The sequence below is a fragment of the Mus pahari genome, chromosome 15 (assembly GCF_900095145.1).
Source record: "Mus pahari chromosome 15, PAHARI_EIJ_v1.1, whole genome shotgun sequence".
NCBI lineage: Eukaryota > Metazoa > Chordata > Mammalia > Rodentia > Muridae > Mus > Mus pahari.
The window spans coordinates 38,214,024-38,227,532 of NC_034604.1; the positions used below are offsets into that span (position 1 = coordinate 38,214,024).

At 45.8% G+C, this 13,509-nt stretch overlaps 2 protein-coding genes across 3 annotated transcripts in view; one reads left to right on the forward strand and one right to left on the reverse strand.

The window, feature by feature from the left end:
* The window catches only part of Stk32a (serine/threonine kinase 32A), a 119,516-nt gene extending 116,959 nt beyond the window's left edge, over positions 1 to 2,557 (forward strand). The window contains exons 12-13 of the mRNA XM_021214821.1: positions 583 to 647; positions 1,443 to 2,557. Of these exons, the coding sequence (XP_021070480.1) occupies positions 583 to 647; positions 1,443 to 1,539 (162 nt within the window). The 3' untranslated portion in view covers positions 1,540 to 2,557. The remainder of the gene's footprint in view (positions 1 to 582; positions 648 to 1,442) is intronic.
* Positions 2,558 to 7,088: 4,531 nt separating this feature from the next.
* Positions 7,089 to 13,509, reverse strand: part of Dpysl3 (dihydropyrimidinase like 3) — a 110,461-nt gene continuing 104,040 nt past the window's right edge. For both annotated transcript variants that reach the window (XM_021214147.1, XM_021214149.1), the window contains exons 13-14: positions 11,812 to 11,974; positions 7,089 to 10,466 (exon numbers count right to left, since the gene is read on the reverse strand). In XM_021214147.1, coding sequence (XP_021069806.1) covers positions 10,378 to 10,466; positions 11,812 to 11,974 — 252 coding nt within the window. In that variant the 3' untranslated portion in view covers positions 7,089 to 10,377. The remainder of the gene's footprint in view (positions 10,467 to 11,811; positions 11,975 to 13,509) is intronic.

Sequence of the window (13,509 nt, forward strand, 5' to 3'; positions counted from 1 at the left end):
TATATATATATATATATATATATATATATATATATATATATTCTAGAGTTCCATACGCATTGTACCTAATTCTGATGGAGCAATGGTTAGGGTTTCACTGCTGTGAACAGGCACCATGACCAAGGCAACTCTTATAACGACAACATTTAATTGAGTCTGGCTTACGGGTTCAGAGGTCAGTCCATTATCATCATGGCAGGAAGCACAGCAGCATCCAGGCAGGCATGGTACAAAAGGAGCTGAGAGTTCTATATCATCATCTAAAGGCAGCTAGTGGAAGACTGACTTCCAGGCAGCTAGGATGAGGGTTTTATAGCTCACACCCACAGTGGCACGCCTACTCCAACAGGGCCATAACCTTCCAATAGTGCCACTCCCTGGGCCGAGCATATACAAGCCATCACAGGGGCTAAGGAGAGGGATTCCTATCATGTCATCTTCTCAGAATCTTTGTGTTTCTGGAATAGGACCTCCTCAATCAACCCATGTTGCTCACTGAATACTCTATGGGTTATTGGCCACTTGAGGTCCCCATGTGTCAGCTAAGAATGCTTCTGTTTCTTTGTTATGTTCCCCTTGAAGATGTGCCTTCTTCAAGAGCATCTTGATGCTGTTCAGAAAGAATTTATAATTTTCAACAGAGAAAAGTAAGTAACTCTGGGGTGGAGACCAGCAGCTTAAAGTGATGTCATAAAGGTCGATTTTATTGATTTTATTTGCAGAGACTTCGCATATTTTTAAGATTTTATTTTTCTGACGATAAAAAGGATGTGAATCCAGGATAAAGATTTTGAAATTGCAGCAGCTTTTTTTTTTTTTTTTTTTTGGTCTGTGTTTTTTTAACTGATAAATTACCCCGGTATCCGGTGCCGTATTTTTGTGAATTGGAATGTAAACACGGTGACTCTTTTAAAAGCCTATTGTCTTAACATTTTTCTGTGTGAGATTGATGAGATGTAGCCATTGGACAAGCTGCAGGAGCCAGTTCTCTCCCTTCCTTCCATTTGTGGGTCCTTGGAATTAAACTCAGGGTGTCAGGCTTATTGGTCAATGGCTCCACCCACCGAGCCCAACCCTATGACTTGTAAAAGCTTTCTTAGCTCAGACTTCTTTATAAAGTGAGGCAACACCGAATGAACTCGGCAGCTGCATCCATATATTTATTCATTTGTTTTTGTATCAACAATGTTTAAAGAGGAGAAGATAGTGGATTTGGGAGGGGCTGGGTCAGACAGGAGAAGGACAGAAGGGAGGAAAAGGGAGGGAGAAATGATGGAATCATATTTTAATTAAGTTTTAAAAGAATGAAAACTATTGGACCACATGTTATCATTTCAAAAGTTTAAATTCATTTTTCCTTTAATGAACGACACTCTCTTCCCCCCTCCTTCCCTTGTGCCCTCTCTCTCGCTCTCCCTCTGTCCATCCCTCCCTCCATTAAGAGTGAAAAGAGACTTTAATCAGAGGCAAACAAATCTAGCCTCGGAACAAACCAAAAACAACGCAGAGGAGGAGGATGGCCAGAATAATAACCTATAAAGTGCTCGCGAGTCTTCGGGGGACAGTGCTTGGCACCTGGCCGGAAGCTCCTGATGAGCACACACAGAAGAGCTGACAACAGTCCCTGCCACTCCCACACCTCATGACTTAGAGAACTTGTACGAATAGTCTTCGAAGTTGGTGGCAGCACTCTGCAGCGACAGGAGAGGGAGAGCGCCCTGGCTCTGAGCTCTTCAGTTCCGGCTTCAGCAAGCATCAACTCTGTGACCTTAAGAGAATCATTTAACTGCTTCCTCTGTTTTAGTTCACCGCTCGAAAGGTAGAGGGATTATAGGGATTATTTCAGAAGAGCTAGCCTTTGCTCCATTAATGCTACGGTTGCTCTAAACAGCCTTTATTCTTATTTTTAAATGAATATTTTGAATGTAGATTTATTTTTTATTCTTTCTGATGACAACTGTGAAACACGGACACTGTACACAATGGGCCTCTTCAGGGCTAGAGAATATCACACAGGGGCCAGAATTCCAAAGCTTGATTAGGTAGGAATAAAGATGTTCCATTGAGAATAAATACATAGGTCAGATTAGAAGTAGCAAAGACTCATGAGACCTTGCAGTGGGGAACTGGATGGGCATGGAATCTGTTTGCAAGTGCCTACTATGTGCGTGGCCTCCCTCTCACCCTTCCATGAGGTGGCCTTGATCAATTAAACTTGATTCTGATGAGAGGTGTCATATGCAGAAGTTTAGCAAATGCTGCGAGTTGGGGCACTTTCTTTTTTTCCCAACATGGCAGTTGTAAAATATCAGACTCTGGTATGTTTGTCCCTTGGGGCTAATGTTCCTCAAGATTAGCAGAGACCTGCTTCTCCAGAGGATCAGAGAGTACTCCTGGACTACAGCAGAGTTACTTGGAACTATTCAGTAAAGTCACACCTTACAGGAGAGATTTGCAGGAGTTTGGGGAGCTGGCAAACTTTCCCTTGAAACTCTACAAAGTGAAGGTGGAAAAAAAGTCAGTTGCTTTTCTGTCAAGAAATATATCACGTTCTTGTTGTTTGGTCCTTTATTTTTTTTGTATTGATTAACTAAAATATGGAACAATTTACACATGTCTACTCAAGAGTTACCTTTAAAGCAGCAGGATGGCTTATAGAACCCAGAGGTGAAATTCAGGGAGACGGATGCCCCACATTATATAATCACTGTGAGGTGGCTGGCAGAATTGCCTTGCTGTTTAAAATATTGATGAAGTCTGACTCTTTCTTGTCTGTGTATTTCACTCGTGCAAAGTGTCATTCACCTAATTGTGCATGTGTTGTAACTGCACTGTGCTCATGCATACAAGATCTTTGAAGAACTTCTTCGGGTGCCCCACTGCTGACGCTGGGTAGAATCATGACGTAGGTGGATTTACAAAGCATGTTTTTAAGTCTTGGGGGAAACTGAGGCCATCTAATGGTGCTCCTTATGGAGAGTACAGGCGTAACCATAGTGACAGCAAGCTGATCTAAGTGACCAGCTTGATTGATTGATGTCATTTGGGAAAGACAGACAGGTGGAAGTAGATGGTAGATACCTCGGCAAGAAAGTTCATGTGTCGAAAACAAGAACTGAAGGTAAGACTGGCATTTACAGTTCTCCAGATTCTGGTATGGCTGGGACATAGTGCCTCTCTACTAAGAGCAAACACACACACACACACACACACACACACACACACACACACACACACACATTTTTAAGAATCAAAAATCAGCTTCTATTGAGCTCCTGTCTCTGAGGTTCTCACATTTTATTTGTGACATTTTGGTTCTATTCCATCACTGTTTAACTCAGAGCATCTGCCCTGACCTTCAGAGGGGTGAAGGGGTCAAGCCTAGGAACCCAGAGATGACTGGATTCTGCTCCCGCCAGGTACCCCTACAAGTGTCAGGGACCACATGTGTGCTCCAGCTTCTACCTTCTGTTCTTCTGTATTGAAGACCCACTCCGATGTGCTAGACGTGTTTTGGATTTACCTTCCCTCGCCTGGCCCCGCCTTCTCCTGGACCTTGTCTGCAGCCTCCAAAACATCAGCTTTCAAAAAATGTTTTCTAAAGGCCAGCAGGTCTCAAGTTCAAATCTCTAGTTTTTATTCGCGGTGGGCAGCTTTCTGAGCACGGTTGCTTTCAGAACTGGGGCTATGCTGGTGAAAGTGCAGGGTGGGAGGTGGATAAATGACAGGCACACTGTTGTGTGGTCAGTTAAAAAAGAAAAACAAACACACATACACAAACAAATCCATTGAGCTTGGGCTGTGGCTCAGCAGCAGAATCTGTGCTTAGCATGCACCAAGACCTGGGTAGATCCCCAGCATCCCCAGAGACAGAATCACTGAATCCGGCTGTGCGGGAATAGCTGGTTCTGAGCACCACCTACTGTTGTACATTTGAAAGAAGAGGAAAAGCATCAGTAACAAAAACAAACAGCAGAAACCTTTTCCAAGAGCTCGTGGTAAATGCTTCTTGGTCGTATTCCCTAATTTCAGCTAAAAGTTAGCACCCACCAGATGAAATATCCACATTTCTGAGTAGGATTAGGACCGAGAATTTCAGAAAACAGTGGGACTACTTCATCCTTCCATCTGCTATTCTTGGAATCTCTCCAAACAGCTTCCATTCTCCCTTATTCTACAGAGCATCGGCAAGGCCTGAGCAGGGTTGGAAAACCAGAGTGCCCGGGTGTCACGCCACTCTGCACTGCAGTTGAAAATCTCCAGGGCATTCCCAGGGGCTCAGAGTGGAGGGGTGGGGCAGCTACCTATGGGACAGCCCTGGTAAGATCCTCACTCCGCAGAAGGATATGTCCTGCTAAGAGCCAGTGATACTCCTGGAACCCTGGTGTAGGCTGAGGTCATCTTTAGGACAGGCATGAATCTCAGGTAGCACAGAGCATTTCTAGATCAATCCCAGTGATCTAATTAATTAGTGGAAGTCCAGAAATGACTGGATTTTCTATGGATTTTGGCTTTCTTGGTGATTGGTGAATAAGTAACTAGGAAGAGATAGAGTGTTGCTGTGGCTGTGGATACCCACGTTGCTGTTCGAGGTTGACAGAGATGCTGCCTTTCCTACGTCCAATGATGAGGCATGGCAAGCGTATCGCTCAGGTCCTCTGTGTCCCTCTGTTCTGTCTACACAATATCTGTCTTCTACTTCGGTCCACCTTGCTATTCACTGTGCGTTCAGTGTGCCTGCTCCATGTGAAACCCCAAGACGCCACATTTCATTCTATGTGCTGTTCTGAACTGGTGGCTGATTGAAAAGCCCCCAGACTGAAAAAAAAAATATATATATATATATGTGTGTGTATGCTTGTGTTGAGTCATAGTGTATGTGATATAAATGTGCCTGCATCGATTAAAATGTCTTCTGTAACGATATGGCCCTCAGACTTCCTTTGTCAAGTGTGTGTGAGGTCATCCCAGGTCATTGGTTCTTACGTCCGTTAATGTCCCTTTAGCATGGATGGTGTTGGAGACCTGTAGCTGCCCATTTTAGTGGACTCACTGAAGGATTGCCCCCAAGCATCCTGGCTTCTGCCTTTCACTGTGACCTCAGGTTTATAAACAATCCATATATGACCCCTTTGAGCTGTCCCCCGCCCCTCTGGGTCCCGTTTCTTTTCCATAGCTGTGGGTGGATAGTTCAAGGCCCATAATCTGAGCTAGGAGGACGACAAAGGCTTTGGGAACTTTCAGCTAACTCATAGGCTCACAACAGATCCACAGTCAGCAAGCTGGAAGTTCCTGGGCCTGTCCTAGAGTTAGTGGGCTCTGAAGTCCTGCTCACCAATTGTCCTGTAGCCCCTGCCACATTAAGTTTCCTGTATGCTGTTGCCACTAGCCAGCTGTGCAAAGGTCGGGGTTCAGCACCCTAGGTTCTGAAGGGCACCAGCCTTAGGTGTGCATTCTCATTTTGCAGGCTGCTCTGGTGGTCCCTTTCTCCTCTAACTTCTCAGCTGTGTGTTGCCTCTGTAAAGTTAGCCAGTACATCTGCCATCAATATTTTAAATAGTTGCTTATGCTTTCCCGTATGCTCCATCCCAATGAAGATCACTGTAACTGCCCATGGCCCCTTTTAAAGCCACTCAAATCTTTAACAGGCTTAGCTACCTGTTTCTTGGTATTGAGAAGATTGATGATTATATTTCACCAGTCCTGAGGGTGGCTAAACTTAATCTCTTTGGCTGAGAATATTGAGGGAATCTCTTTCCTGGGTTCCCGAGGCAGATATAAAATGAAAACCTAAAGATGTCAAAGACCAGTTTTGCCTTGACGAGAAATGAGCTTTGTTGGGAAAGCTGGATGGACTGAGATGGAAACTGCCTGGGTTCATCACTTATATTCAGCAAGCTCAAGCTTGCCCTATTTCGTCTGAGCTCTTCAGACATCCCATAACCCCACTTCCAGACCCACCTGTGTACCAGTGTATACCTTGCTGTTGACTGCCCTATGCAAATGAGAACCGGATTAGGGAGAGACATAATGGCAGCTCATAGCCAAAATGATCCAAGAGTCCTGACTTGTTTGTGGGGAGTTTTATGTTTCTGTTTTTGTAGTGTGTGGAGAGCTAACCTGGGGCCTTCTGCCTGCTAGGTAAATAAGTGCTCTACCCACAAGCTGCACCTCCAAGGCTGGACAACATATTAAAAAAATCATTACACAAATCAGAACTTCCCTTTCTAATATGCACAGAGAACAGTTTTTGTCAGACATTCACTGAACTCTCTGAGATCAGCTTGCTGAAGGAAACCTTTGGTGTGATTTACGTGGGGGATTTCCCCTCATCCCCAGACTTTTGGAAATAAGTAGCTGGTGTTTACAGAAAGGCATAATAACAAGGGTTGACGGAAGACAAAAACACATACACAAACACCCAAAAGCACAACAACAACAACAACAACAACAACAAATCCTTTTTAAAGTTCTGTCTCAGGATCAGCTAGACCCATCCCCAATAGATGTTTGTTACACTAACAATAAATGTGATTATTTATTAGAAAAATCTTAAATGATTTCCAAGGTTTCAACCTCCACTGTTGGGTCAGTGGCCCACAGTTCAGTCTCAGTGAAAGACAATTATCTACAATTAACCTCTGCTCTTATCAGATTAGATGCTTATTTACCTACTAGCCAAACTCAGAGGTTTCTTCTTTTGTCTTGCATGCTGTGTGTGTGTGTGTGTGTTAAACATGTACATTTACATGTGGCTGTGCATTCATGTGCATGATCCTGGGGACCAGGCAAGGACATCAGATGCCCTGCTTTAACACTTTTTACCATTGAACCAAAGTCTCTCCCTGAACTTGAAGCCAGCAAACACAGCTATCCTCCTGTCTCTACCCCATCCCCTGCACCAGGGTTCTGGGCATACATATTAGCCATATCTAGTTTTTTAAGTGGTTACTGAGATTGGAACTCAGGTCTTCTTTCTTACACAGCAAGCTCTCTTACCCACTGAACCATTTCCTAGACCATCAGAAGAGTATCAATATATTAGGTGAGATGGTTTTCCATGAACAAAAGACTGGAGAACGGTGATGGTAATTTTATAATTATTTTAATAACCAGGTTTACATTAACAGTCACTTGATGAGCTTTTGTTTGTTTCTTTAATCTCAGCTAACTCAATACACAGTTTTCTTCACGGTTCAAACCAAACAGCTCTTCAATAGCCGAGCTGCCTCACAGCTAGCACAGGTCACAGGGAGACTCATTGTCTGTCCATAGCCACCAGACACAGAACTGAACACCCACACACCATGTCTCAAAGGGGAATTACGAGGAATGCTGGCTGCCTGGGCCAGCATATGACTGCACCAGGACTCAAGCTGGGGCTGTCTAGGGGAGAAGATCTGGGAGACTTGTGGCAAGAAGCAATGTTGGGAAGCACTCGCTTCTTGGAAGGGACTTAGCAGAATGAGTAGAATGGAGTCCAGAGTTAGGATTCAGGCCTTGGGAGATAGACCTCTGCGTATCATGATAAAGAAATGGCCCAAAGAACCAGTGGACTTTGAAGTTAGAGAAAGGCCATTTTGGAGGATGACTATAGTCCTATTAGATTAAAAACAAAACAAAACCCCCAAAACTTAGAAGTAACAATTTTCTCCACTGGGGACGCTGACTTAATTGCTCCAGAGAGACCTTTTCAGAAAGAATGTCAATAGATTGTCATTGGGGGCTCAGCAATAACTTGGCGTTTGGAGATTGCAGAGTATTATTCTTAGAGGGGACTTGGTGGAAAGCCCCGATGACAGAGCTTCTTGAGAGGAGATAGTACCAGCATGCTCTCCCACCCTCAGATGGGGCTGGCTGTCTGGGAAGCAGAACCAATTTGCATTTAAATTTGTAACTCAAGGAACATGTTGCTTAGAAAAATTCTCATGTTAAGAAAACAGTTGGGGAGATGCCAAGGAATTCTCAGGATTTACTATGCTTGGGCACTATTAATGGTGAATGAAGAAAAGGACGCATCCTGAGATGGCGCCTGCCCACCTTGAGGATTTCAAGACGCTGTTCCTTGCACAGGAAACGAACGCTTGAGTGGAACATAAGGTTTTCAGCACAGCGGCACACTTCGGAAGTGCCAAGTGCAGTGCAAATGACCCAAAGGAATTTATTTTTCATGATCAGAGAGACCCTGGAAGGGCTCAGGCATAGGAAACCACACAGTTGTGGAGGCGCAGAATTACAGTTCATTTACATATCTCTTCCCCCATCTGGTGGCCACAGATGGTACTACATCCTATGCTGCTGCCAAGCCTGGCTTTTGAGGTATTTAGTATAAGTGCTTCAGATCTGGCAAACTCCCTTTGCGTATAAAAGTCTTTCTGTGTTCCTGAATTTATCCCCAAATTTGAATTGTAACTCAAAACTTCATTCCCTCCTTTTTTTCTGCTAAAGTCTCCTTTAAAATGAAAGCACCATGAGAGCTTTAAAGACGCGAGATTCCTCTTATGAGGTGAAAGAGCCTTTTTCAAGATTAGAACAGAAGCTTTCTCCAGGAAAATCCCTTCCTCTGCTATTTCCAAATCCTTGTGTTTCCAAACTGTTCATATTTCTCTAGTTCTCAGTTTTATGACCGCCGACAGCCAGGTCTGTAAGGGGGCAAGGGCACAGTGACAGAGTTTTGCCTAGCACTTGAAAGGCCCTGGACTCAATTGTCCAGCTCCACAAAATGAAATAACCAAAAATTCCCCACCTAAAAAAACAAAAACAAAAACAAAAACAGCAAAACCGAACAACACCTGCAGGCAGAGACGGCGGTTTCTCGGAAGTACTTCGAAGGTGTACGAGGCCTGCTCTGTTCTTCAGAGTACTTAATGCGCAGTGTGACGTTTCTCACCGAGTGGGTCCCCAGAGCACAGAAGTCTGAGCCAAGGTCACGACCACGTTTCCTGCAGGAGAGTATCTTGGCTTCTACAGCCCCCTGCCTCGTTGATTTTGGAAACGGTGTGATAGGAACACAGGCTCCCCAACTCTGACAGACAAAGAGGGACGTTACCATTGCTGCCCACTGCCCTTATGTGCCGCGCACCAAGAAAGCCGCATCAGGTCGCTTCGTCCATATCACCCTAGAGATTCAGTACCAATTAATAAGTGATATCCCAGACCCTGGGATCTGCGAACGGACGAGGAAACACTTGGCTTAGCATTGAGAACGTGGTTGTAACGGTGTACTCCTGGCTACTCAAAGCTGGCTTCCCTAAATCTCTGCTGTACTCCCCCAGAAGCGGAGATTACTGTTGGGAGTAAAGTTCAGGAACAATGGAGAAAGTCGGCTCTCCATAAAGAAATAACATCGGGAAGGTGCTCGGGTCTGGGATGAAGAGATTAGCCATTCGCCATGAGCAAAGGAAGCCTTCGGCTCTAGCTGCGCCATGGTTCTTGGTCTAGCTCCACCATGGTCCTAACTCAGCTTGCAGACACTAGAGAGGGGGGCGGAGGGGAGTACCTCCCCATGGCGGAGAGGAAGGCTGTCTAAGCTTTAATGTCCTCCCCTAAATAGAGCTGGGGCTGCACTCTCCATGTCAGCCTTAGAAGAGCCCCCCAAAGAAGCTAAAGAAGAAGAGCCCTGTCCATTTGTCCATCTGTGTGGGGTCTTCACAGCCGGGAACAGAAAGCAACAGAAGAAAGAGGCCCAAGCAGGCACTGGCATTATTCAACAGGTGGAAGAAACGGCTGGATTCTGTCACTCAGTACACGGTAAGGAAACAAGATCTACTAGGAAAGGACATGACACAGTCCAGAACCCAAAGACCTCCCGCCCTCTCTGCAGATCCCGGGGGGACAGTGATGAAGTACCCACTGCCATAGGTGGCCATCCTCCATGGAAATTAACACACATCATAATACAACACACGATGCCCTTCTGCTCACCCCGCCCACCCACCTCCCTAGTACACGCCCCACCCCAGTCCCTTTGTGCCCTCCATCTTGCCCTGGGCTCCCACCACCCAAAGGCCCTTCGTGCCTTCATTCATTTTTCTCGACATCCCAGCTTTGTCTGTCCCCTTGTCGTAAGATGCAGCGTTACATACGCTCTCGACACTATAATATGCAGAATCTACCTTAGTGGCCTGTCTGATCGCATGCATGTAAGTGAGGGGTGGGGGTGGGGTTCAAAGAAATCGAGAGTATGCATAAACAGAATTCAAAGCAATTCATAAAGCTAGGCAAGCGAGCATAACATTGGGAAACATAAGGCTTGAGGCTTAGTGATTCTTTAGATCTCAACTGTTTGGATTCACGTTCCTTCTTAAATATCGGTGTACCATTTTGGCTTCAATTTTTTTTTTTTCTTCTTGCTTCTGCCTCCCTCTTTGCAAGGGCTTAACTCAGGGATGTGATGTTAGAACGGCCTCCAGGGGGCGCCACAATGCGTTTGCTGGCCGAGCGGACACCCTCATCCACTTGGGTGCCTACAGATGGAGACAATTTCCCGAAGAGAAACAAGGGGGAAAGAGATGTATGGGGAAAAGGGAAAATGAGTAATTTCAAGAGTGATCAATAGTAAGTACTTTCCAGGTGCACAAGAAACTTAACACCAAATCATGCATAATCATGACTCCCCCCCCCCCACCTCCACCTAGAAAAATACTTTCTTGATAGGAAGAGCCAAATTCCTCCCTTGAGTCAGTCTGGTGCTAAATTCATGAATACTATTAGTGAGAACACAGCGGTGTTTATATGGACTGTTCTATGTTTGAAAGTCTAACTACTGTGGTTATTTTTAGGAGAAAAATATTTCATTGTTCCATGACAGAGGGATTCTGTAGAGGTCACCTGCCCAAAGCCATGAAGCTAGAGGGGCCACGGTCCCCTGTTCACGCAGGTAGAAGAGCTAACGTGTACTTGGTTCCATTGAGAAAGGAGTTCTGAATGCATTAGGAGTGATGTGGCCAGAAAACCACAGACAAAGGTGAACACACCCCTAATTGCTTGGGAACGGGAGTAACCTCAATTGCTTGGCAAAGTTACCTCAAAACAGGGAGCCTCCTTTCCTCCATTTCTCTCTAGGTCTCCCACAGCCTTTCCGCTGTGGTCTCTGCTCCTACTTCCCCTCCACCCGCCACTCCCCTCCCTCCACTTTCTCTATATGCTGCAGTCTCACCGTTAAATGTCTTTTCTGTCTTGTTACCTTGCCTCCCTCACGTGTATATTTTCCACTGTAGGAAAGTACACCTGCATTTATCTCCCCCCCCCCCACACACACTTTAAGACAACTATGGAACAATTAAGCAGTCATTCTCTATATTAAAGAGACCTTTGGAAATAGATGAGGTCCGTAAACATGGCAAACACAGGGTAAACATCCAGTCAGTAGACGCTAGCTCTGCATCAGTCTTACTGCAAAGGGGAAACTAGGCTCCAGGAACATGAAAACTGTCTGAGCTTTACATGCACTGAGACTCGAACCCAGACACACTGTACTTCTAGCACACTGGTATAGAAGACCATTGTCAATGCATAATGGAAGTCAGCCCCATTGGCCTGCCCCCAGTTAGGCTTGATCTCTAAGTAGAATTTGCTATCATTTGAACCCGACTTCTAACTTGAAGGTGCCTTGTTTGACTTTCTTACCAAGGCCACTTGCCGATTAGGAAAACTTTATATCCTCAATTCTCATCATCTCCTTGAAGGGGACACAAGCACTGGCTTGCGAAATGCATTTCCCTTGATTTTGCAGGATTCTGTTGTAGCCTAGGGATGCTGGCTCCCCCCACCCCTCCTTCTTCCCTTCCTTCACCAGCTCATTCCACTCACCTGACAGGCTAAATCCCGACTGATGGAGGTTCCTCACTGGCGGGTTTGGCCGAGTGGGAGAGCCCCGAGTAGAGCCAGCTGGGGTGCCCCCCTTGGGGGTGGTGGTCAAGTCAAACACTGGTCCATCATACATGCCTCTTGGGACTGCATGCAGGTCTGCCATCTGCAGCCAGAGAAACAGGTCACCATTCATTCTTCCATTCAAAGGACCCAACAGTGTAGAATGTGCTCTGGGAGGTGTAATCGTGTCGGTGAAAAGTGTGTGGGGAGAGGAATCCAGGGGTAAACAGAAGAAATGGATGTGACAGAAGAGACAGTGCCACAAGAGGAAGGCCTCTGTAGACATGAGATTTTGTCTAGAGCAGTGGTGCTCAACCTTCCTAATGCTGTGACCCTTTAGTACAGTTCCTCATGCTGTGGTGAACTCCAAACATAAAATTATTTTTGTTGCTATCTTGTAACTGTGATTTTGCTGTTGTTATAGATCATAATGTAAATGTCTGTGTTTCCCAATGGTCTTAGGCGACCCCTGTGAAAGGGTCATTTAACAACCCCCCCCCACACACACACACACACAAAGTAGTTGAGATCCACAGGTTGAGAACATCTAGAGCATCAAATGACCACGTTGGCCTCAGGAGAGGCAAATGGCTGAGGAGATGCTAATCATTGATGTGGATGTCAACAGAGGCGGCATCAGGACCAGCAAGTACAGCTAGCTGGAAGTAGGAACATGACGGAATGAAAACTATTAGGACAGTTGGAGTGCAGCAAGTAGGAAGGACAGGAGTCTAAGATGAGGTCACAACACTGCCACAGTAAGATCCCACGGGAGACCCACCCCCAAGGCTTTTCAGAGCTTTTCTCAAGGTAGGGCTTCAAAGCCCTAAACTGAGTGTCTGTGGCCCAAGCCATTGACCTTTGGCCATGAACTTGCCTAGGGACTGTGCAGTCAGTCAGCAATATCAATCACCTTTGTGTTTTGGACTGGGATTATGCCAAGGACTGGGGTTTAGAGCTTTGTGAAATATGCTGTGTCCCACATGGCACTTATGACCTGTGTGACAAGCATGATGAGACCACCCAGGTGGTGGCACTTATGACCTGTGTGACTAGCATGATGAGACCACCCAGGTGGTGGCACTTATGACCTGTGTGACAAGCATGATGAGACCACCCAGGTGGTAGCAGTCCTGCGTGCAACCCTGGCATATCATGGGCCACAGTGAGGCAGTGAGGATGTGCATCCCTATGGGCCTGATAGGGAAGGATGAGCCAGGGTGAGACCTCTGTACAGCCCTACCCCTGCCTCCTGTGCAGCCACCAGGCACAGTGTCCCTGTCTCCATGGGATGAGGGCTGCGACAGGAATCAGAACTCCTCATCCAGCAACACTATAGCCATAGCATTGCTTTGGTTCCAGAATCTAAATCATAATAAGACAAAGTCTACACTGGGGATGTCTGGCTTCTCTTTTCTTTTCTAGTAAGCCAAAAACTGAAGTAGGGAGCTCAAAATCTTACACCGCTATCCTAGTCTCAGGGTCTGGGATAACTTATCTGTGGAGAGTTCCAAGAACATCTGGAAGCTGGAGCGGGGAGAAGAGGGACTCAGCGAAATACCTCATCCCCATCTTTAAATCAACCAAACCACTCCAGATGAGTGTGTGTGTGTGTGTGTGTGTGTGTGTGTGTGTGTG